This window comes from Leuresthes tenuis, unplaced genomic scaffold (genome assembly GCF_036924035.1).
Source record: "Leuresthes tenuis unplaced genomic scaffold, fLeuTen1.0.hap1 SCAF_18, whole genome shotgun sequence".
Classification (NCBI taxonomy): Eukaryota; Metazoa; Chordata; class Actinopteri; order Atheriniformes; family Atherinopsidae; genus Leuresthes; species Leuresthes tenuis.
The window spans coordinates 8,689,759-8,713,062 of NW_027325372.1; the positions used below are offsets into that span (position 1 = coordinate 8,689,759).

The 23,304-nt window shown below is 38.4% G+C and overlaps 2 protein-coding genes across 4 annotated transcripts in view; both read left to right on the plus strand.

Moving 5' to 3' along the window:
* The window catches only part of clic1 (chloride intracellular channel 1), an 83,238-nt gene that overhangs the window by 53,541 nt on the left and 6,393 nt on the right, over positions 1-23,304 (plus strand). The window contains exons 1-2 of one of the 2 annotated variants that reach the window (XM_072370241.1): positions 20,325-20,418; positions 20,683-20,736. In XM_072370241.1, coding sequence (XP_072226342.1) covers positions 20,695-20,736 — 42 coding nt within the window. In that variant the 5' untranslated portion in view covers positions 20,325-20,418; positions 20,683-20,694. Of the gene's footprint in view, positions 1-20,324; positions 20,419-20,682; positions 20,737-23,304 lie in introns of those variants that run through there. The other variant, XM_072370242.1, reaches the window with a different exon arrangement.
* On the plus strand, positions 9,036-17,109 carry lye (lymphocyte antigen-6, epidermis). 2 transcript variants are annotated; one of them, XR_011908374.1, is made up of 5 exons: positions 9,036-9,172; positions 10,400-10,510; positions 13,665-14,345; positions 14,828-14,938; positions 16,691-17,109. XR_011908374.1 is itself a non-coding variant. In XM_072370245.1 (3 exons), the coding sequence occupies exons 1-3, from the start codon at positions 14,294-14,296 to the stop codon at positions 16,912-16,914; spliced, it is 387 nt and encodes a 128-aa protein (XP_072226346.1). In that variant the 5' UTR covers positions 14,157-14,293; the 3' UTR covers positions 16,915-17,109. The 2 variants fall into 2 exon arrangements, 1 of the variants encoding a protein (XP_072226346.1); XM_072370245.1 differs by lacking the exons at positions 9,036-9,172; positions 10,400-10,510 and having other exon boundaries at positions 14,157-14,345.

Genomic DNA, 23,304 nt, shown 5'->3' on the forward strand with positions numbered 1-23,304 from the left:
TTGTGTGCCTGTAAGTTAATGTGACAGCAGCAGTTTAAATTTGTGGCTTGTTTAAAGTGGCATGTAAATGTTCTTTGCTTGGATACAAAAAGTATCGGGGAGTAATTCAAACGTGACTCCGACATTCAGTTGCTCTCCAATTAAAAAAAAAAGGCTTAACAAAGAAACCCTTTAATTAGCTTAATCATATGTTGGGTATTTGACTATAAAGGAGTGGTTGGACCATTTGGACAATGTTGTCAAGAGTTGGAACGAGATTAATACCACTCTCACATCTGTTAGGTAGATGTGATGCTACAGTTAGCAGACAATTAGCTTATCTTAGCTTAGCTAAAGACGAGAGACAACACAGACCTTCCACCTGTGACAGCAGTGACAAATTGTGTGCTTTGGGCCATGCATCTAATCATTTCCAGTATGTCAGCTAAGCTAAATTAAGCTAACCATATCTTCATATCATCCAAAAGATTCAACAATTCTTTTATTTTATTGTCTTTAGTAAACTATATTGTCATTATAAAGTCAATATTTTCAAATGATCGTTTGTAAACATTTCTACTTGTATTCATTTCATTGCTTACTTAACTAAAATATAGCTAGTATGTTCACTTCTCTTGGGGTTTTGTCTTGTAAAATTTATACTTGGATTCCTTTTGTTTTAGCTCGATCAGTTCTGTTTTAATTTTTGATATTGGTATCATGTCTATACTGCACATTACTCAAGCTGTAGGGTGAAAGCTTTTGTTTAGTGTTCAATATGTGTGTATATATATATATATATATATTCAGGATATATGGGCTGATGTGAATAAGTTGTACTATCTGCAGATACTGAGACTAATTTACTGAGACTAAATTAGATCAATTTGAATTCTAACGTGTTCTCTATTTGATAGAAAGATAGATGGTACCCTGGTTAAACTGGCACTTTTGACATTATTTCCAAAAATTGACTCGCTTGGTTTGGTGAATTGTTCGGTATTGACAAGCTGAAGAATCAATAAATATCTAAAGTGGGGGAAAGAGTTGCCTGTGTGGTGTTTGCTGGTGTGATTTTTTTTCTCTTATAAGATATTGAGTCCTTGTTACCTGGCAGGACTGACTGGCTCTGCAGCATTCAGTTGACCATGGTTCATGGAGGATTATGCCAGGAGGCAGACAACGGATAGTTCAGGTTTTGGTGTAACAGAATAATATGGAAAGTAGCACAGCCATCAAATTGATTAAATAAATAGGAACGTGTTGATTAATGGTGTCTCAAGAAATAAGTCACCAATGAAAAAGAAACAATTTCAGCTTGTACAGATCTTCTAAATCCTGTCAGCTCTGCTGCTTTATCTTCATTTTGTGCTGTATTTTCCCTTCAACAGAGAGATTAAATAAAGATTATTCTTTTTTGTTTATGATAGATTTTTCATTAATTATTTAACTTTTCACCTAATGGCAACAATACACATCAGACCTTAAAGATTGTGAATAAATATATTTGCCTATTGACAAAAACAAAAACTTTGCGTATTTTTTGAGCTGCAATAACAAAATAATCTTGAATTTTAATCTCTGAAAATATTCTTGTCTGTGTGAAATGTGATGATAAATAGATTTTTGTTTTTGTTCTCATTTTGTGTTTTGGCACAAACTATTTTTTTTAACCTTTTGTAGAATAACACAATCCTGTAACAGAAATGTTACTTGCTAATGCTTAAACTAAAGGCACAGTTATGTTCCCCATATTCTGACTGCTAATAAAACACATCCATTGCACATGCATTCCTTTTCTCAGGGACTCCCCCACCTGACTCATTGAGGTACAGATAAACCTGTCTATACGTTCCCTCCCCTTGCCTATCCATCCTATAAATGTATGCCCTCACCTAACAGGCACTTCAGTCTTAACTTCTCACACCATCTGGTCAACCCGGAGACAAGGAGCTTCTTGCTTGGAAGGATTTTTATCTTTGAGACAAAACCAAGAACCAAATCAACACTCTAAGATGGCAAAGATTATTTTTGTCATGGTTGCATCTCTTGCATCTTTGATTCTGGGTAAGATTACCTCATAATCAAGTATCACTTATTTTATTCTGTTATGTATCACAAATAAGATGGGAGGAAAACACAGCAGTGATTGAGTTATCCTTAATTTTGGATTATTGATGAAAGAAAGACTTGGTTAGCAAAAACTCAACAAGAAAAGACAAATTTCTTCAAAATTCGGGACTCTTTGTATGATTCAATTAGGCAAATTTCACAAGTGTTGTTAGTTTTTTAATAACAGCCGTATTTAGAAAAAGAATATTGACAAATCTTCATTCATTTTAGGATAGTCAGTCAGGAGAAATTCTCTACAAAAGACTTTTAAAAATCCAGCTCAACCAATTTATAATGAACATTGTGATAACTCTATTTTGCTCAGATTTATTTTTAAGATGTTGAGCTCTGACAATCTATAAAATAAATAAAATTTTCTCGTCAATGTGAATCATAAGAAGAAAAAAACAACCAAAAAACATTCACTGCCAACAATGTCCACAAAGATTGTAGCTTCTGTTAAAATGGTTTATTTTGATTTCTGAGCAAAAGAAATTCAAACTTCTGAGAGCCAAATTCACACAAGATGAGTGAAACCGCAATCTTTTGACACAATCTTTGTAGGTGGAGTCAAACATGATGTTTCTTGGTCCTAAAACCAGATCCAGCTGACTCTTTTTTTTATCCTCAGATTAGGTGAAAACCAACTTAATTTACACTCAGTAAAGAACACCACTAATTAGCATCCTTTATAAACCTTAGCGCTTACTGTGCTGTTACCCATACAGTTAAAATCAACATGACAGCCTTCTGGTATAGCTTTCAGCTTCATTATCAGTTGGGTGGTGCTTAACTTTTGGTTGCATCACAGTTCGGGATGGGCCTAATCAGAAATCCCAATACAATGTTCATCAAGCTGTTATATGGCACAAGAAATATTTCAGATATTGCTACCGGTATTGATAGGAAGATATAGTCCAATATGAAAACAGCGTGGTCCCCGCCAAAAAAGAAAGGATGGATATCAAGTCTAATCACACCTCAATAGTTGCTTGGTTGATCCGCCAGCTTGATCAATTGTGTCTCCTTCAATCAGCCAAAATGCTGTTCACTCATCTCTTAGTGTTGTGTGGTTGTAATCATTGTGCTTCCATGTGTCTGTTTCAGCGGAGTCTCTGGTCTGCAACAAATGTAACTTTGGTCTGCTCGGAATCTGTTTGAACAAGGCTAATGAGACATGTACAACAACCAGCAGCGTCTGCTTCACTGGAAGAGCAAGTAAGTCCCCTCCTTGTTGTCTAAAAACCTAACACTGTAACACCCAGTCACACACTGATAAACAAGCACACCTCAGTCGTGCATTGTCAAGACATGTTTTGTTTCAAACGCAATGTAGTAATCCATTAATCTTTGTGTATGTCACACTGGAAAAATACCGCTATGCAAGAGTGTTAAAAGACTCTTACTGTCTTGTAAATCAGGTATTTCCAGTTTTGGGGTGTTGACTGGTTTCAGGTCAACTGAGGGACGAAAGAAAAAAAAATGAAAGAAGCTGTGTTTTTAAGCAGAGACTCTAACAGAAGAAAAAAAAAGCAGAACCTTAAAACTGTCTGTGATTACTGATCTACATCATCCATGTCTCCACAGCCTTCCCAGGACTCACATCCTTCAGTGGCTTCAACACTCAGGGTTGTCAGGCTAACACCACAGGCTGCAATACGACCACCACCAACACCCTGCTCGGTGTCACATACGAGGCCAAAGTTGAATGCTGCTCAACAGACAACTGCAACCCTGTGACGCTCAGTGGTGCCCCATCAACCAAGATGACCCTCAGTGCCACAGTTGGTGCAGCCATCCTGGCCTCCGTGTGGGGAAGCATGCTGCATTAAAATCACACAAAGCAAATAGCTATTAGCCTCTCCTGAAGTAATCTGTACAATGAAAAGTTTATATGAAGCATAATCAAAAGCATAATCCAACACATAAACCTTTGGCCTTCGATATATACTTATTCTAATAATCACACTAAGATAAATGTCAGAGTTAAGTGGACTACAAAAAATGTGAATCATGGAAGTTGATCAATGGGATGTTTCAGGTAAACATTGAGCTCGTAAATCTTCTGTGGTGTAATTTTACTTTATTATTTTCTTCGTATTTTAAAATAAAAATCTTGTTATCCTTAGATTGTACAAAAAGTAACATGAGAATAAAGAAAAAACAACCCAAAACGTTTGCCTCTGAGAGTATCTATGTAGCTAACCACAACCTAACACAAATTAAGCTCCACAGCTGGGACAAATAATGTATCTAGTACTTAAGAAAAACAAACTGGGTATAACAAGTATGAATCTGTACAAAATGTCAGGAAAACTTACTCGGCACATCAAATTACTGGCCCGTGTGAGAATTACCCAAATATGTATTCTACTGTTTTATTATCATTATTCATGTATCTATGTGGAAGCAGCACTTTACTGCTGCAGCTGCTGTAGAGGAGCTAATTTAATAAACATCCATCAGGCGCTGAATACTCTTCACCACATATATGATTATGGAGAAATATTCACATTATCCACGAGGAGTCAGAATCAGCGACACCACGAGAAGAAACTCCTGATGTGATTGACACAAATTTATTGGTGTAGAACAATTGGGGGAAAAAAGTGATGTACAAATAACCAAAACAAAGTTTGAGAGTCAAAGAAATGGAATAAAGTTTGGTGGTTGGATGCTGCATCAAAGCAGAACACGACATGAAGGATGAGCCCCGGAGTCCAGACGCTGGTGGCTTCAGTTGAGGCTCATGATAAATATTCAAGCTCTTTTCCTTGACCCATGTGAAAAACGTCATGGGGTTATGGAAAGATGGTGGAAAATATTCTTATAGACTTTGGAAAAGACGACCACTACAAATCTGCAGACAGTTTTTCTATTGTAAACTTATCAGCTTGTTACATGAAAATGATGTCATACATCATATTAAAGATCATTACCTTATCATCAAAGTTAGCAAAAGATTTTAAAAAGTGCTACTCACTCATCCTCATGTCCTCATATTTAGCCACATGAATCACAGTTAGCACAGCTGGATAAAAATAATCGTGTGTCGCTATAAGGAAGGACTTGTGGGACAGGATGATTCAGTGTATCATCTTTTATGAGAGATAATAAAGGAGGCACTAGAGCTGCTTTTATTACTATTTAAAAAATTCAAACAGCTCATATCGTGGCTGCTGACCTGATATTTAAAAAATGTGTCTATATGACTGGTCCCTCCATCTTGGACAAGTGCTGACGGTGGAGTTGGGGAGGAGGTGGAATGCACGACTCATGGCACAGAAGGAGAATGACAGCATAAGGGAGATTTTAAAAGTACAGAAAAGAGACTGATCAGCTGAAATTGACAGCGTGGGGAAAGAAGGGAGAGGCAGGGAGACAGTGTAAAAGCCCAAGTGCTGGGAAAGAGTGAACGAAATGATGTCTCCCTTATTGAACGTTAGCCAACACTTCATAATGAACTCTAAGGCAACAATCAAAGTAGCAGCACAGGATGTCGTCCCTTAAAATAAGAATTTATTTCTATTTTATCAGAGGCCCAGAAGTCACAGATAAAACGTTTGAATAGTTGACTTAAAGTAAAATATTCAACATCTTAAATATCGTTCCCCATAGTTTAAAATATTTTACTTACTGAGATTAAAACATTTGACAGTTCAAGAGAATTTGTTGGCAACGTCACATCATTTTTGTACATTGACTTTCCTAAAATCCACTAAATCATTGACAGGAATGCTTCCCATCTGTCTGAATGGGGAGATACACATTAATATATATATATATATACAGTGTATGTATGTATACCTATATCTATATATGTATAGATCTTGGGGATCCCTTTCAGGAGAAAAAAAAAATAATTTAAAACAAATTTATTGCACTTTCACTCCACTTCACTGCATCAACAATAACAACTTTTATTGAACATTTTGGCCTGGATGAGCGCCCCACAAGGTGAGGTTCAGACGGGGGAGGACAGTCTTATACTTTCCTATTTATTCGGTCTCTTTTTTTTGTTAAAAGTGTGACTGAAAGAACTTCTAATTTAACCGGTTTCTTCAGTCTGCACTGATATCCTGCGACACATTTTTCTTTATAACCCCCACAGCTGAGTGCCTCACCTGTAAAACCAGCACTGTAGGGAGCAGATGCCTCAAAGCGCCTCCTGTAAACTGCACAGCAGCTCAGGACAGATGCTACTCCGCAGTTGGCAGTAAGATAGACGCATGTAAGATATGATATTTGCAAAAATGTCAAGTAACTTAATAATTCTTGTATTCTTGGCTGCAGCTACATGGGAACAATGAACATAAAAGGCCTTTTTTTCACCCTGACCCGTTGGGTCTTCTGTGACTCTTCATTTTGGAAAAATTAAAATGAGAAAAATACTCAAACTTATACCTGATTGAGTACAAATATTCAAATCATTAACCGGGTGATTCAGGAACTGACCAGTTCTAATTTTAATATGGGAGAGATACGGGCGCTCTGGTTGGTTCCTTTCAACTTCTCGCAGTTGCATTTTGAATTAGTTTAACTCAGTTTAACAATGTCAAGATCGGTGGTGAGGTAGGACCCAGATGCAGTTCTCTTTTAGTTAAAAAAAACAAGGTTTATTCGCAAAAACAAGACAGGGAGTATGAACAAAGGGCGCGGCAGAGCCGGATCAAAAACACCCAACGGTGAGAAGACAAAAACAAAACAAGACTATGGCATGGAATCGTTAACTAAACAGGACTACGACAAAACAAGACTACGACTATGACTATGACTATGACTATGACTATGACTAACAAAGAAACAGGACTATGAGGCAGGTAACCAAACTTATCTGCGCAACGCATGGAGGGATAGTGAGGATTCTGCGGTGACTGAAAGTAAACCAGGAAGCTAAATACTGTGAGGGGAGTGATCAGTGACATGAGGTGCAGCTGTGAACAATTAACCAGGTGACTTGAGTGAACTGAACGTGCCAGGGGAAAAACATGACTAGAACAAAACATGGTTGAACAAACGGTGACATAACAATACATAAACATAACCTAATAGTGCAGACTGTGACAAACAATCATTTGCACCATTTTATATTCATTTTTTGACTAAAATGTTTAATAATTCGATACATTTATTTATGCATTCATTCTACTTTAGTATAAATCTAGCTTCATTCAACAATCTCTCTGTTTTTTTACAACTTTGGTGTAAACCTTTTGTAGGTTTTATGTTATTGTTGAATAAAGAAAGTTCAACCTATATGGTATAACTTACCCCCTAACTGGGGCAAATTGAGCCTTGGGGACACTTTTTTTTCATAAAAGCCAGTCTTTTTCTTAGAATAACGATCTCAAAGACATACTGAAATCTCTTTAAGCCTTTTCATTTTTCTTTTGCCCCATATTCTTATCTTTTCTTATCTTGAGGACCACTGAAGCAAAGAAATGTCTCATCTTAATCGACTCCTCCCAACTCTAAATTAGCCAAAAACTATGAGATCTGATAGCATTTACCCCAAAACAATCTGCCTTTAAAACAATTCTAATGTTCTGATTTCAGAGCTTTATGATTGCAATCAAATGCAGTAATAAGAAAAAAAGCACATCAAAGGTACAGCGTCTCCTCCTCTATTTCAGGATTTACTGCTGCCCTGTTGGCTATCTACCAGTGAGGCTGAATGTCAAAATGAGACAGGCTCCATTTTGGGGGTTAACTACATCACCATCACCAGGACATGCTGCAACACTAACCCGCTGTTTAGCTGCCCATCACTGCAGCTCTGTGTGCTGCCCTGGTGGCGGTTTGGAGCCAGTGAAGCCTCTAAACACCTTTAAATTTCAAAAAGTGGTTGTTTGAGTTCTTGAATATGTTCTAGATAAGATTTACAGTTTGTGTGATATATGATGGCGGGATACCAGTTGTATAGCTGCATATCTATCTTTCTTTTCCTCTTTAATTCTCGTACATTCCAACAGCTTTTAAATGTTAAATATAAATCAAAATTCTCTAAGACCTGTATGAGACCATGGTATTCGATAGATTTGCCTTCATTTAAAGCCAAATCAAGGAAACAGATTCTTAGTACCGTGATAAATGATTTCTATCTGTATTGTTTTGTGCTTACTTTAAATAAATTATTCAAACTAAATGATGTACTCCAAGACAAGATAAAAAGGTTGTTGTTCATAGTTTATGAGACATCTACTCTGCTTATTCTGGTTTCCTACCAATGAATGTCCCTTCAATGAACTCATCTCCAACAAATATCTTCCATCACAGAGGTTTTGGAGTGTTAATCGGTCAGTTTTCTGATAGATTTTGTAACCACAGCAGTATCACAACCCTGCAAGATGTATTAAACTTTGCTCAAAACTTCAACATGTGAGTATTTGGATCAGCACGGATGCTGGTGTGGTTGTCACATAAATATTTGAGTTATAATGTAGTCATCTGAGCTCTGAATGAGGGAGGGTATAACAAACAGAGTATGAAAAGGTTGACAAGCATCAAAGCTGAAGTGTCCACAACATCATCATCTATTTTTCCTGAGCTAAAGAAGAGACTTGCAGGATCGTATTGTGACTTTTGTCCAGCGTCGTACCATGAGAACAATGGGGATGTCTCTTTATAGCATGGACAATAACTCCCAACTCCGCCAGAAGCCCAAATCTTTGTTCTCCTTTGAAATAAAATGATTCGTAAAAAATACCCTCACAAAAACTCACAAAGGTTCAGACATATCGAGACAGCATCAATCAGCTCTTCTTCTCTTTGGGCTGCTTTGTATCGGGCTTCATTCTTTCTCAAACAAACATCAGTTTCATAGTGTCTGCACTCAAAATAAAGATCAGTGGTCAGTGTGAGCCTCTGATGTCACACCTTGGATATAAAAGCAGTTGAGCAGAGCTCATGAACCTCATTTGAAGTCCTCTTCTTAAAAACTCATCTGACCACTCAGATCCCTGAACGCCTCTTGTGTGATTTTCATATTTGTCATTTCTCGAGAAAAACACCCGTCGTTGTAAAAGCAAGATGAAAAATCTCCTGTTGATCAGCGCAGCACTGATGGCTATGATTGTTGCAGGTAAGATGCATCTAAAAAAGGATTCTGTCCTCAGCAAGACAGCTTTAAATCGGTATGAATTAATAGGACAAAATGACTTACTAATATGCATACAGTTTGTGGATCAAATACGTTCTGTTTCGTACTTAATATTTCAAATATGAACAGTGAGGAATGAATCAAACAAATGACATACTTCACAGTTTTGGCATTTAAGCCTAAACATCTCAGCTTAATCGCACAGTTTGACTTTGCACTGTTTGGATCGCACTAGGAACATTAATATGTGACTAATATGTAACAGAAAGATTAATAGAAATATTGCACTGTTCATTTTAGTCCACTTACTCAGCAGATTAATAGAAATTACCATAAATTCTGTTCAAAAATAATCTCAAAACTCCCAGTGGGACCGACTGGAGAGAAAAAAGTAGCCGTAATCAATTTATTGATTAGATGCATAAATCACAGGCGGCACATTCATACTGAGTTGTGCTTCTGTTTTTCAACATGAAGTAAATACATCTGAAAAACCTACAATGAATTCACTGAATACAGTCAATGCTTTGCTAAATTAAGGATCAGTTACGTGAGATTGTGAGATTATCACCTATGTCAGGAATGAATGTGTCTTATTTTAATTGTTTCCTTTAAACAAGGTTTCTTATGTGTTCTCCAATTTTATTTTAGAAGTGTTCAAAGGGTGTTCAAAGCTGATATTTCTTTCATATTCCTTCAGATAAGATTTAAGATTAATTTAATTATCATTATGCCACCAGATTTTGTGCCAAAATGAGCAACGTTGTTCCGTTACGCTACTAAAACAGAGGTTGTTGATAAGTTGTCAAGTCAGATATTTGTGAAGAGGTTCTTTACTCATTAATATGTTGAGAGCACCTATGAAATATTAGCTAAGCTTGGCAGAACAATTTTAACATTTAAAACTAATTTTGTCAAAATTTCTGTCTGTGAGGCTCATCGGTACAAAAAGAGTGCGTAGAAATATAAAATCATCCAAGTTCTTCTCTTCTATCTTGTAGAAAGATTGCAGCTTGATTATTTGTTTTAGTAGTTCTTGGTTTTGTATGTTTATAAAATGGATACCTGTGTCATATCAGCTCTGTCCATTTAAATCTGTTCAATGGCTCTTAGAAAAGATATATCAAAAAGTGTTTAACAACTTAGCATTTGTAATGGTATATGTGGTAATGATCACTCTATTGATCTGCCATCTTATCTGGTTTACAGCCGAGTCTCTGACCTGTTACACCTGCAGAGTGGGTTTCGGTGGTAAATGCTTTTTCAGCTCTACTGAGACCTGCAACGACTCTCAGTCAGCCTGCTACAATGGAAAGCTGGGTGAGTTTCACCTGGTTCCCTTTGTCTTCCGTCATATTTAATCTGTTTAACAGACACTTGGGCATGTGCTTGTTTACAACAACAATGCATGAGCATTGAGTGTAAGAGGAACTCCCAAAGTATGGTCACCGGCAGAGGGCAGGGTGAGGTTAAACAAAAGGAACAAGAGGAACAAGAGGAGGTGTGAGGCAAACAAGCAAAGCTAATAGGAATGAACAATTCATTTAAAAATAGGACTGGAAGAAAATGAACAGAAACACAGAACATGACAGTCCAAAAGACAAAATCCAAACTAAAACACAACTACAACCCGAGACCATGACGAAATGTTTCATACTCCTGAGTTTGTATCTATGTTCGAAGCCCAAACTGTTTAATGGTGCTGGGCATGAAAAACCTGCCCAGGATGTGCAGACTGAGCTATGTCTTGATATCTGACACACCCAACACAGTGGTGTTTCGGACCAATTCAGATCAACCTTTGAACATGGACTGACATCTTGTGCTGCCAGCCGGTAGAGTAAAAGCACCTTTGAGTGGTCAACAAGACAAGACAAATACTTTGTACATTTACATTGTTTAGGAAGTAAATGTCAAAAATGTTGTTTAAAATGGACCTGAACTCATCCCCACCACCTGCAACTGCAGACTTTCTGGCCTATTAGCATTTCTTTAACAAAAGTCTCATAGACTTTGTTTATCTCTGATGTCATTTCTATGTTGATATACTTAAAAAAATTGAAAATTGTGCACAAATTCATTTCTGTGACAGTGACGCAAACTTGCTGGCAACCTGTGGTTTAGTAGACAAACAAACAGTAGAAGCATTCTGGTGTTGAAAGAGTTTAAAATCCTAAATACATGTTAGGTATAAAATGCTTCTTTGTTTCCTTGTTGAGAAATGTAGGAGGCTGACCAACTATTTGTGGAATGAAGGAAGAAGGCAGAATGATTCAAACCTCTCTCTTACACCGTAACTTCTTTATCTGGTGAAGGTTTAAGAGAAGACAACAATCTCTAAGTTACGTAAAGGAAATAACTTTGTTTTCTCATTTCCAGTAAAACCAACCCTGGTGTAGAGATATTAGTTTCCTCTTTTAAATATCATTTTACAAATTAAATTTGAATAAGGTTTAAAAAACATTTGTTTTTACTCGGCTTATCCAAAGCTAGGCTAACTGTCACCTAGCTTCATACTTCATAAGCACATGTCAGAGTGGGGTCAATATTCTCCTCTGCTGTGGCCATTGATTTTAGTCCTAAATATATGCGGTAATACTTTTTTACTATTTTCATCATACTTGATCATCCTCTTGTAATTTGAATCTCAGTCTAAGAAGCCTTACTTATTCAACATGAGCCTCTTTTCTGTAATAAGATCTCCTCTTCTGCATTTGAACTCAGATTGTCATCCAGCACGCAAAAGGAAGTTGAAAACCTTGACGTTCATTGAGGAACTGAACATTAAATTTGAATCCCGCAGTTCTTGTCAAGAAAACGTTTCACAGTTTACCTGCAAAGCATCTTAAAAAACATGCCGTTAATGGTTAAAGCCCATTTTAAAACACTGAGATAAATACCTTCAAGGTGCTCGAGGGCTTAATGGAATGTTCCTGTAAGAATATCCATCTTTATATAGCAAGATATATTCAACTTGAAACATACAAACTAAAACATGCTTAGCGGCTTTATATTCAACCAACTTTTAAAGAATATTTTCCAGTATGTGAGATACTACAAAATTATTGTTGGGCTTCTGTTCTACAGGTGACATATGCTGAGGGAGAAAAGTAAATCACTGTTAATTCAAACACTGAACAGTGATGGACAAAATGGGGTTTAAATGAGAATAAACTGTCCATCCATTTTCAGTCTCAGGGGGGCTGGAGCCTATCCCAGCAGTCATCAGGTGAGAGGCAGGATATAGCGGTCCACACAGAGACAAACAACCACACATATAGACTCCTAAGGAGGAATTTAGAGACACCAATTAACCTAACATGCATGCTTTTGGACAGTGGGAGGAAGTACCCAGAGAGAACCCACACATACACAGGGAGAACATGCATGTAACAAATTCCTAAAAGCTTTCATCTTTAACTGTACCATCTTGCTCTTTTCACTAACAGTTTCCTGGCATCATTACAAGGAACTTGAAATGTTTTTCTGTTTGGGCAGAATATTCTAAATATAGTTTTCCTTGTGCCTGCAGAACATTGTGAAACATTCGCTTTCAGTATCTTGGTCGTCTGTCATTTGTTCTACAATTAAATGACCAAGATATTCAACTTGATAGCGCTCACTAAAATTGTTTAAACAATTTAAAAGTCAGGACATTTTAGACTAAAGTCCTTTTGGTTATAAAGATCATGACAACAGACCAAACAGATAGAAGTAGCACCACAGGCTACAATCACTTCAAAAACAAGTTTCATCTGTGCACCTGAGCATCTTAGTTTACTGAAACCTGAGTTTGTTTAATACATTGACTTTGGACCCCAAAGGTCTGCCTCACCTTAACACTAGTTTTGTTTAGTTGTTGATATTTGTTGGTGTTATGATTGGTATGGGAAACCTGCAGAAAGGAGTGCAAACCCACTAATGTCAGTTTCAGGCCAGCAGCTGTGTTATTATCTCTGAAATATTCTACCTGGTCCACCTATGACTTTAAAAAGGCTGCAACTAGTTTTCCATTAGGCATTACACAAGATTTTCCATTTTTATCTGAATATTTGTCAAAAACAAACTGAAATGTGTGGTGTGTTACACCCACACTTTCAAACACAAAACGGGCACTTACAAGCACATCTGGGCATCTTCTCACGCATTTCTGAATCACCTCATACACTGAGGCTGACGGCAGTTCCCTGACTACAGTTCCCTGCAAAAACTGTGTTTCCTCTTATTCTAATAAACTCATTAGCATTCAGACTGATCATGGACAGAAGCTCTTTCCTGGATTAAACTATGACTGCATCTTGTGGCTTACTACGAGATTTAAAATGCTGCTTACAGAAATCCAAATGAATCAATCAGTCTATTGTGTCAAATATATCAACATTTGCAGCTTTACAGTAACAGTGCTTTTTAAAAAGAAAGAAAAATCCTTTTGTTAGATGATTGATAATTAGTTTTTGTCATTTCCCCCCCTCAGCCTTTAACATCAGTAGACTGATGAGCCTTGAGACTCACGGATGCCTGTCTTCATCCCTCTGCAACGAGACAAAAACAGGCACCCTCCTGACTGCCGGATACACCATCACCAGGACCTGCTGCAGCACCGACATCTGTAACGGAGCCACATCCGTCCAGCTTACTCTCACTGCTGCTTTGGGTGCTACAGTAACGGCAGTTTGGAACCTGCTGGCACTTTAAAACCCCCAAAATGTTTACTCTTTATGTTGTCTTTCTGCTTTGTCTGCCCAAACACATGAGCCTTGTATGCTCTCCTACACTGATGATAAGCGTAATTAGCATATTATTTTAGTTAAAGCAGGGTAACTATTAACCACATGAAATATGTTGAACAAATAAAAGTTGATTGAATAAGAGTCCGACTGTTTTTGAAGTGGAGAATGTTTGGGGCTGAGTTTCAGGAAATGTCAGGAAACATCCTCCTCCCACTGCTGGACTATAAAACCAGATTTGCTTCATTCTTGCTCAGACAAACTATCCCGCCAGTGGCTCATCACAGGATCATTCAACGGACACAGCCAAGTCATTAGACTTTGAAGAGGATTGTTGTCATAGAGCACTCGGCTTACATAAATTTCAAAGAGAATCATGAATAACTTTTGGAAAGCCGTGACAATCCTGTGTGCCGTCATCGCAGCAGGTGAGTTGAGAAAAATGTCTCTTTTCTGATGTGGAAATGAAAGCATCACCTTTGATGTTGAAGAGTAAAAATTAGACAAAACAGTTCTTTGGCCACTTCCTCATTAAACTGTGGTTTAAAAATCAATTCAAATCATGAGGCTGTCGTTTAATATAGATTAAAAACAATGTATTTTGAGTCCCGGTTTAAGAGGAATGTTGTGACAGTAAGAGGACACCTGAAGACAAAAAATATTTGAATATGGTATTTTACAGTTGCTGCTTTTCTGTCAAAATGAATGTATATAAAGCTTAACATTTTATGTTACATTAAATCAATAATCTACATTTAAGATTTTCACTTACACTGGGGTATTTGTGCAGTGTTTTACTACAACTTTTTGAGTGCTTCCAACATACAAGCAGAGGCCAACATATGGAGTTAAGATGTTGGACAAACATCTAAACCTGATCTGTCTTTTGTTTTTTTCCCCCGCTGAACAGCACACAGCCTGACCTGCCGTAGCTGTCCTATTGGTCTACTTGGGACCTGCCTGATTTCAGGCGAAGTCACATGTAATAACGCCACAGAAAGCTGCTACTCCGGAGAAGCACGTAAGAAAGATCTCTGTTAAGATCTAGAGAAAAAGCGATATCTCAACACTGAGGGGAAATGCATTTATTGCGTTTCATATATACTGTAAATGGGTAAAACGTTTGATTAGTGTTTCATCAGTGGGTTTCAGAAGGATCAAAGCTTTTATGAACATGGAAAATTATTTTGTGCACAGATCAGATGACGCATTTCTTTAATATACATTTTTAATGACTTATTTACTTACTCGTTATTTCAAAATAACAAAGAAGGAAAAGGACGCAAACCCTTTTGCACCGTGAATGGTCAATACTTCATCCTAAATGAAGCTTAGAAATCCTAAAACACAAAGATTGTGATGATTCGTTCATGAAAAATAACTCTGGAGGGTGTTACTGTGCAGTAAAACTGAGCATTAGCAGTAATTTCTCCCTTCATGACACGGGCTGAAAATGATGACAGATATTTTCAGTGTTAGTTTTTGATCCATTTGGGGTGCACTTAATTTTAAATTCTGTCACATTTAAAACAGAAGTCAGGATACTTGTTGGTTGGCTCTATAACAACAGGGACAGTCGTATGATGACTGACTCATCACCGTGTTCATGAAAAGGCTTTAATAAACCATAAGGTGAATCAAGACTCTGCTAATCCAGTTTTACAAACTTATTGAGGCACAGTTTTACCTATCTATGGAAAATGAATGATGCTCATTTCTAAAAATGATATAAAAATACTTTGAGAAAGGCTGTAACCACTAACAAGATGTATCGTGAGGCCTTGTTTTCATTAGGTTTTTTTTTATTTTTAAATTAAGTATATTATCTAAATTACAACAGGGAATCTTGAGCCAGATGGTATATTTGCACTGAAACCAGTTGTAGTTGCTCAAACATCACCCAGATGAAACTGGAACAAGCCTTCCTGGAGTAGATGTCCCATTATGCACTAACATAACAAGAATATGAGTAGTGTTTGAAGTGGTTTAGAGGATTTCTTAACTAACTAATTAATAACTAATAGGACTTTGCATGGGGAAAGTTCTTGCAGTCTTTCTCCCTCTTAAGAGCTTGACTATAGGACTGAAATACTGCAATCATTTTTGCTTTGTTGCTTCTCATAAAAACTTAATAGGTTTCACACACTCACAGAAGAAGTGTATTTGACTTTCAATATTTATTCATGCTCTTGTTTCTTTGGTTAGTGTCGGATAGCAACCTATGCAAGCCTCTTAATGTTCAAGCTGTGCACGGACAAAATTTCATCAAAGTGATCACAATCCAGAAGGCATACAATAATCAGGTTAACACAAAAGCGCAAAATAGATGAGTAAGGTCACACTCACACTTTTTCTTGAACTATTTGATTGTACTTTATTTGATAAACCATGAACAAAACATTAGTCCTAGATAAATATCCTTTAACAAATTCGAACTCATAAGCTCCTTCTAACGCTGCTAACTGTTACGTGTACGCAATTAACGTCACGTGTACGCGAGCTGCAACAGGTGGGTGACCGGTAGGGGCAGCGTTGGCCTACTTGTGACGCTTCAATTTATTTATTTTTTCCTTTATTAATATTTCTCATCAAGTACATAAAGATCACAGAGCAAAGCAGTTATCAATACATACATACAACAGAAAGATAGCCAGGGTTTTTTCCTTCAACTGAAAATACCAAATAAAGAAACACAATTCAATAGTTTTACGCTTCAATGTTTTTGTATTGTCAATTTCTCGCCCCCTGACGTCACCGTTTCTGGTATCCACAGAGTTCAACGGCACAGGCATTTTGAAGCTGCTCACCCGCGGCTGCCTGGACAGGGACCTGTGTAACAAGACACTGACTGGCTCACTTGTTGGCGCTGGCTACACCAGCACCTTCAGCTGCTGCGAGATGAACCTTTGCAACGGAGCCACCTCTGTTCAGCTGCCACTGACTGTGGCCCTCTGCGCTGCCGTCCTGTCCTCGCTGTGGGGCTTCTGGGGGCTGTAGTCCATCACTGTGTCCCTCGTTGATTATATTCGATTCTTGGTCTGATTTCTAGCTTGATTTTGTACCTTTTCTATGTATTTGTTTACCCCCCCCCCCCCCCCCCCCCCCCCCAATCAGTATGAAATAAAGTGCCATTTGTGATCCATACAATAAAAAGCATCTAGGCACATTGTCTTGATGACATGGAAACAATTTCACATTTGTTTTTATTTCATTTGAGAAAGTTGACATGAACTTACATTTCTGTTACATTTTCAATTGAGCCCAGTAGTTTTATACACAGGGTATTTAAAAACGACAACTTTTAGGCCAACAAAAGGAAATATTTCAGTCTTTGTTTCAGCTTTAGTCAAGACAATGAACACAGAAGAACTTATAGAGCCACTGTTAGATAAGTTACCTGGGATGTTTTAGGCTATGTTTATGTTTTACTTGTTTATTGGAATTCATCTGTAAACAGAGAAAGAAGCTCTGTCAAGCCCTGAATTCAAACAGTTTTTGTTTGAATTCAGGGCTGGGCAGACAGTCTGGTGAGGCTGTGTTGTGTAAGCAGGATCTGTGTTGAGATGTGACATCAACACTCAGATGAGCTGATAAATCCTGTTTTTTACTGCTCCAAGTTATTCAAAACCAATGATGCCCTCTAGTGTTTTTTTAAGCCCTCGCACACAGTTACAGGGTGGTCACAGTTACACAATAATGATTCTAGTTGTTCTTTGTTCTTCATTCATTCCTTATTGTATTTTATAAAACAAGTTCAGGTATGTAATATAACCTTTCAGGAGGTCAGAGTACATGTTTTGTCAGTGATTTATAAAAGAGTTGAAGACAAAACTCTTAGTTTTCTTCCTTTTTAAGGGAAACTGGATCAAAAGGGGGAACTAAACCTCTTGTTGGATTTAACAGATTAAATCTCAGTCCGCTCCCTAGAGGTCCTCCAAGCACTGCTGGGACTGAGGGTGCTGAGAGTTGGAGGTGACCGGATCACAGTTTGGGCCTCCATGGTAGGAAGCAAAAATGTATTAAAGCTTAAGCTTCGAGAGTAAGTGTTTCATGATCAGTGGATGGAGAAACCACCGGAATTTCCCTAACAATACCTCACAAGGATGGGTCGGTGTCCCCCTCTACTGGCCTTTTATCATACTGCAACACATAGAGAAACACAGGTCAAACAACTGAACAAATCAAGGGATGACAACGAGGGCGCGAAATGAGCAGAAAGATAAAAAAGAAAAGAAAACAGAAACAAACAAACAAAACACTCCCAGATGGATAGATAGTAAACATCATTATAGTAAAATAATGCAAGAATGAACTGTACAACGTGACAATGAATGATGTTAATGGTTTGAATAAACAATGACGTGTAGAGAATTAAATCAAATGAGGACAGTCCAACTATAGAAGGCCAAAAGATACAAAAACATATGGATGTTCCTTGTAAAACATTTGTCAAAACACCCAACAAAAACGGTGACGTAAAACAGTGGATACAGAGAGCCGTGCAGAAGGGAAGAGGAGGCACAGGAGCTGGTGCAACAGATGGTGATTTTCATATTTACTCAAACCGTATTCACAGATATGAAGTGCAAACACAAAGCTGAGCCGCTGTTCACTATTATGGGATGGGTTGTCTATGATGGAGAGCAGTTTGTTTAGTGACCTGACAAACACATCTCCAGGTTCAGCCTGAGGATGAGTTTATCGAGCCAGTTGGCTGCTCCACAGCCCAGCAGATGGCACTGCTGCGTGGAATGTCTCCATTCTAAAACACACCTGTGCTATTTCAGGTCAAAATGGCTAATATTGTTAGGACCTGTGGGTTTTTGGTCTTCGGGTTTGTTTCTATTCTGTTTTGTTGGTGAGTAATTGGTTTAACTTCGTATTTATTCAGTTTGTGTTTCTCTAGTCTTGATCTGTCTCTTTGTTTCTATGGTTTAATGATCTTTTAGTTCTTTGTTTTACTCTTCTGTGTTCTTAGTTGGTATTTTGTTTGTGCTCTTTAGTTGCTGGTTTCTATCAGTTTCTATTTCTCTTGTCTTTGTTTTTTTTTGGTTGCGCTCATGTTTTGTCTTTTTTAGCATTACTTTGGGCAGTTCATCTCGTCTTGCCTCAGCTCGGTTTTGTTTCTTGTTCCACCTTCTGCTGTCACCCACCATTCAGTTCCCCACAGTATACTTCTTTGTTCAGCTCAGTCTTTGTCAGATCCTTGCTGTTACAACCCACTGGAAGTATTCTGTAGTCTGTTATTTTACTTGTCAGTCTTAATCTGTGCTGTTTAGTATTTAGGGTGGGGTTTTTTTGGTTTGTTTTTGCAGTTTAGTGCTTTTTTGTTTCAATAAAACATCTATTAAAGTACTAATCTGCCTCTGATCAGCTGTGCTGCACTTTGGGTCCTTGTCTCTTTTCTATCCTCAAACTATAACCAATGTAGAAAAAGGTTTACTGGTCTGCAGCCTTTCTTAACTGATATATGAGACTAATTTGGCTTAGTCTACGCTATTCATTTATATTTTCTACTTGAAACACAAATCAGGATCTTTCATTTGATATCTTGAAGTTTTTCTATGAAGTAGCATGCACCTGACATGGTGCCAAAGTCTCGGTTCAGGGCGTGAACACAACAGTATAAGTAGAAAGACAATTTGCGGCCAGGACAGCCTGTGTGTGGAAAGCCATTTGAGCATTTATTCCATATCTTTGATACCAGGCATTAGTTTCCTTCACTAATTCAGTCATTGTCATGACTAGATGAACAAAAACTCAGACTAGGGACTCCTTTTCAGCAACTAGTGGAACTTTTGCTGAACTAGTTCCAACACAATCCTATCAGTGATGCCAGGAGCTGCACTAGAAACAGCAAAAACCAAACTAATCAGCTTTTTGACAGATTAGTGTCCCCTCTGGACCAAACTGGTAACCCTTTCGTCTTTACTCATTAACTAATAAGCTGCAAAAGCTCTGATTGTTAACTAGTTTAGCACATATTAACCTCACTAAAGTAACTAATGCGAATTTTACCATCTTCATAGTATTTAGCACACTAGCTGCTGAAAAGGAGTCACTTGAACGAGTTCAACAAGTTCTGTTCACTGGGGTATTTGTGCCCCAGTGAACAAGTTCTGTCCAACTAGTGCTGACAAAGAGTGAAATAATGAAGGAGACTAATGTCTGATAATCAAGGATATTAAATAAATGCTCCAATGGCTTTACAAACCAGTGGGTTAGATAATCCCCTGCTTTCAAACAATAGCAAAGTTTTTCCATGTGTCTTCAGCGACTCTCCTTCACCCCGCGTCTCCTCTTCCTCCTCCATCGCATCAGTCCTCTTCTCAACCTTGAATGGCACTTTTATTCGCTGAGAGCTCAGCCCGTCACACACCACCAGGAAATGGAGGAGTTGCGACGACGACGATGATGATGATGATGATCAGTGTGTAGCTGCAGACGGACTCTGAACTGGGAAGAGAGATCAGCCGCACCGCAGCGACAACTTTGAGCACTGTAAGTTTGCAGGTTTTGCGCACTCATATACGCATTTAAACGAACTTTAAGAGGTTTTAACACGCAGAGTTTTCTTTTTCCGGAGCGTTTCTGCAGCGTGTTTGACTCATACAAAGTCTCGTTTGTCTCTTTTATTCTCCGGGATTTGTAGCGGAAGATGGGCTTGGCTGCCCGCGCTGCATGCTCGCTTCGTCTCCCAAACTAAACTTGATGCGTAATTACGCTACATTTGTCTAACTTGTTCGTCTTTCTCCCTCCACGAAGGCTTTGGTGAAGATGAGCGACGCAAATCAGCCCAGAGTTGAACTTTTCGTGAAGGTAAGCGACTGAGTGGTGACAGAAAAGAAAGCCATCACACCCAGAAAGTGACGCGGAGTCGACGACATTGTGGTGACATAAATTTGTTTAACGGTTAGAGACGGACTCATGTCTCAGATTATTGTTTCACTATCCTTATGACACATTTTTTAACGTAGTTAACCCTTAAATGGGCTTTAATGTGACCTTTTTAAATAACATTCAGAGCCTGTGTTACGAGATTAATGCCATTCGGACCACCTCTGCTGACTCACAGGACTTATTAACGACTAATCTAATTACATGCACATTAAGAAAACGTGCGGCCGACTTTAATCTATATTTAGTATGCTGGTCAAGCAGGGTAATCCCATTTGATTGGGCCAAAAAAACACCCCCTCACACATAATAATCCCTCTGTATGAGCATGTGCGCCACCCTCCGCTTCTGGTTTTGATTCAGGGGTGAAATATGCTGTTGTAACTTCTCTAAATTCAAGTTTCAAGTCGAGTCCTGAAATCTACTTTCACACAGACCAGGAGGGTAGATACGTGCGATTAGTTTGCATACACACAGAGGCCACATTTTCCGATCTTGGATGTAATGCTGATGTATTTTAACGTTGTTCATGTTTTGAAGCTGGTTGATGGTGTCATGAGAGGCCTTCAGCTTCTGCTGGAATACACGAATGAATGTGCTGCATCTGTGGCTGCAGTGGCTTTCATGTTGCACAAATCCGTTGATTGTTTTTAATAATTTGGGTCATAAATTACACTTTAAAAAAAAAATTCTTTAGTCGCCATTTTTCTGTTTCAAATGTCACAAAGAGATTAAGGACTTCTGTCACTTTTCTTCTTTCAGTTTTGCTTTTAGATGGGGTTGCAGCTCTGCAGGAGGTTTGCAGTGACTTTAACCTTGTTGACTGGTGTGAAACAAACATCCTGACTGCTGACTTTGCAGTTTGATTTTAAAATAAAATGAAAAGCTCTGATTCCCATTTCTGTCTTTACCTTATTTTGTTTATCATTTAGGGGGGGGAATAATATTTAGTTGAAAAACAGCAATGTAGCAGCAATCTGTGGCCAGAAAAACCACAGATATTTTTGATTAAATAGTAAGGAATTGATGCTTTATTTTTCAGTTATGAGCCATCCATCCTATGCATTCTGTAGGATGGCGGCAGAATGTTAAATTGACACGTGTATGTCTGTAAAGGAGAGTCGGCACGCTAAAACCTGCCGCACCAGACATCACTGCTGTTGACGCTAATCTGATTCCGCCTTGTTGCAACGCTATTTAAAAGCTCGCTATGAGATGACACTATAGTGCATCTCTGTGTGTGTTTGCTCGACACAAAAAAATATAATTGCTGTGGGAGTCCAACCAAAACTGAACTTTTAAAATGCATGTAAACATGCTTGTCGTACATGTCTTAAACAAAACTAGACTCATATGGTCTTTTTTTTTAAAAACCTCGGCGTCATCTGACAAAATCGCCGTTAAGTATCTCAAAGAAGACGTTTGTGAAATGGATTCAGTTAAACTTACGGGTGCGATGACCTGCACAGAGAAAGTTAGAAGCAGCAGAATGTGTTTAACGTCTCCTCACACAGTCCACAGCACTATGGATTTGGTTATTGGATTCCCGTCCTGTCCATGTATTCTGGGAGCACGGAGGTCCAGTTAAATGGCCCAGTCGAGCTGTAACCATAGCTCAACTTTACCGTGCATGTAACTATATCTGTGTGGAAAGTGCTCATGTCTCGAGCAATTTCAGCTCCTTCTAGGGAACACCCAGACGCCTCCTGGGTGAGCTGGAAAAGGTCATTCCTGACTCTGAGGTCTTTTACCAGAGAAAGTTGACCTGGGGTCCTCATCAGGTGCCTGTACCATCCCGACTGGATGGCTCACTACTCATGAACTAGACCTTGAAATATTTGAACTCCTCCACCTGTGATGGCTTGTCCTCCTTCACCTGAAGGCAACAGTTTAACATTTTCTGAGAGAGACTCAAGGCCATGGATTTGAAGGTGCTGATGCTCATTCACACCAACAAATATCCACACCAGATCCAAATCCATATTGAATCTCGGGGAACGTGAAACTGAGCACTCATGTACGAAACAATCAAATCACCCCGCCTTTGTTCTTCCCAAAAATGAAGATGCAAATTACAATAACGGACCCCTCCTGTCACCTGTTGTCTAATCAAAAACGGCAAAGTCGGCTGGAAAGTAGAAGAAGTTCAGGGTGTGAGATCAATCAGCTGATCACAGAGGTTGAAGCCAGGAAAATGTGTTATTTGTATCCTGTGGATCATAACTGTGTCATCATCACAGTTAATGCAGCCAGCTCAGAGAAAAATACAAAAATTAAAAGAAAAAAAAGAAAAGTGTGGCTGCTGTCCTACTTGTAAAAGTCTAATTTAAGTACAGTAAGCAGGTTGGACATGGTGACACAATGTAATTATATTTCCTGCCACACCACAAGCCCATATGAGTCAAACGGGCGGAGAAAATAGGAGAGGGCGACCCAAACCCCAACTGTAGAGGGCCTCCGATCTGTCAGGGTCTAACGAACGCCGCACTG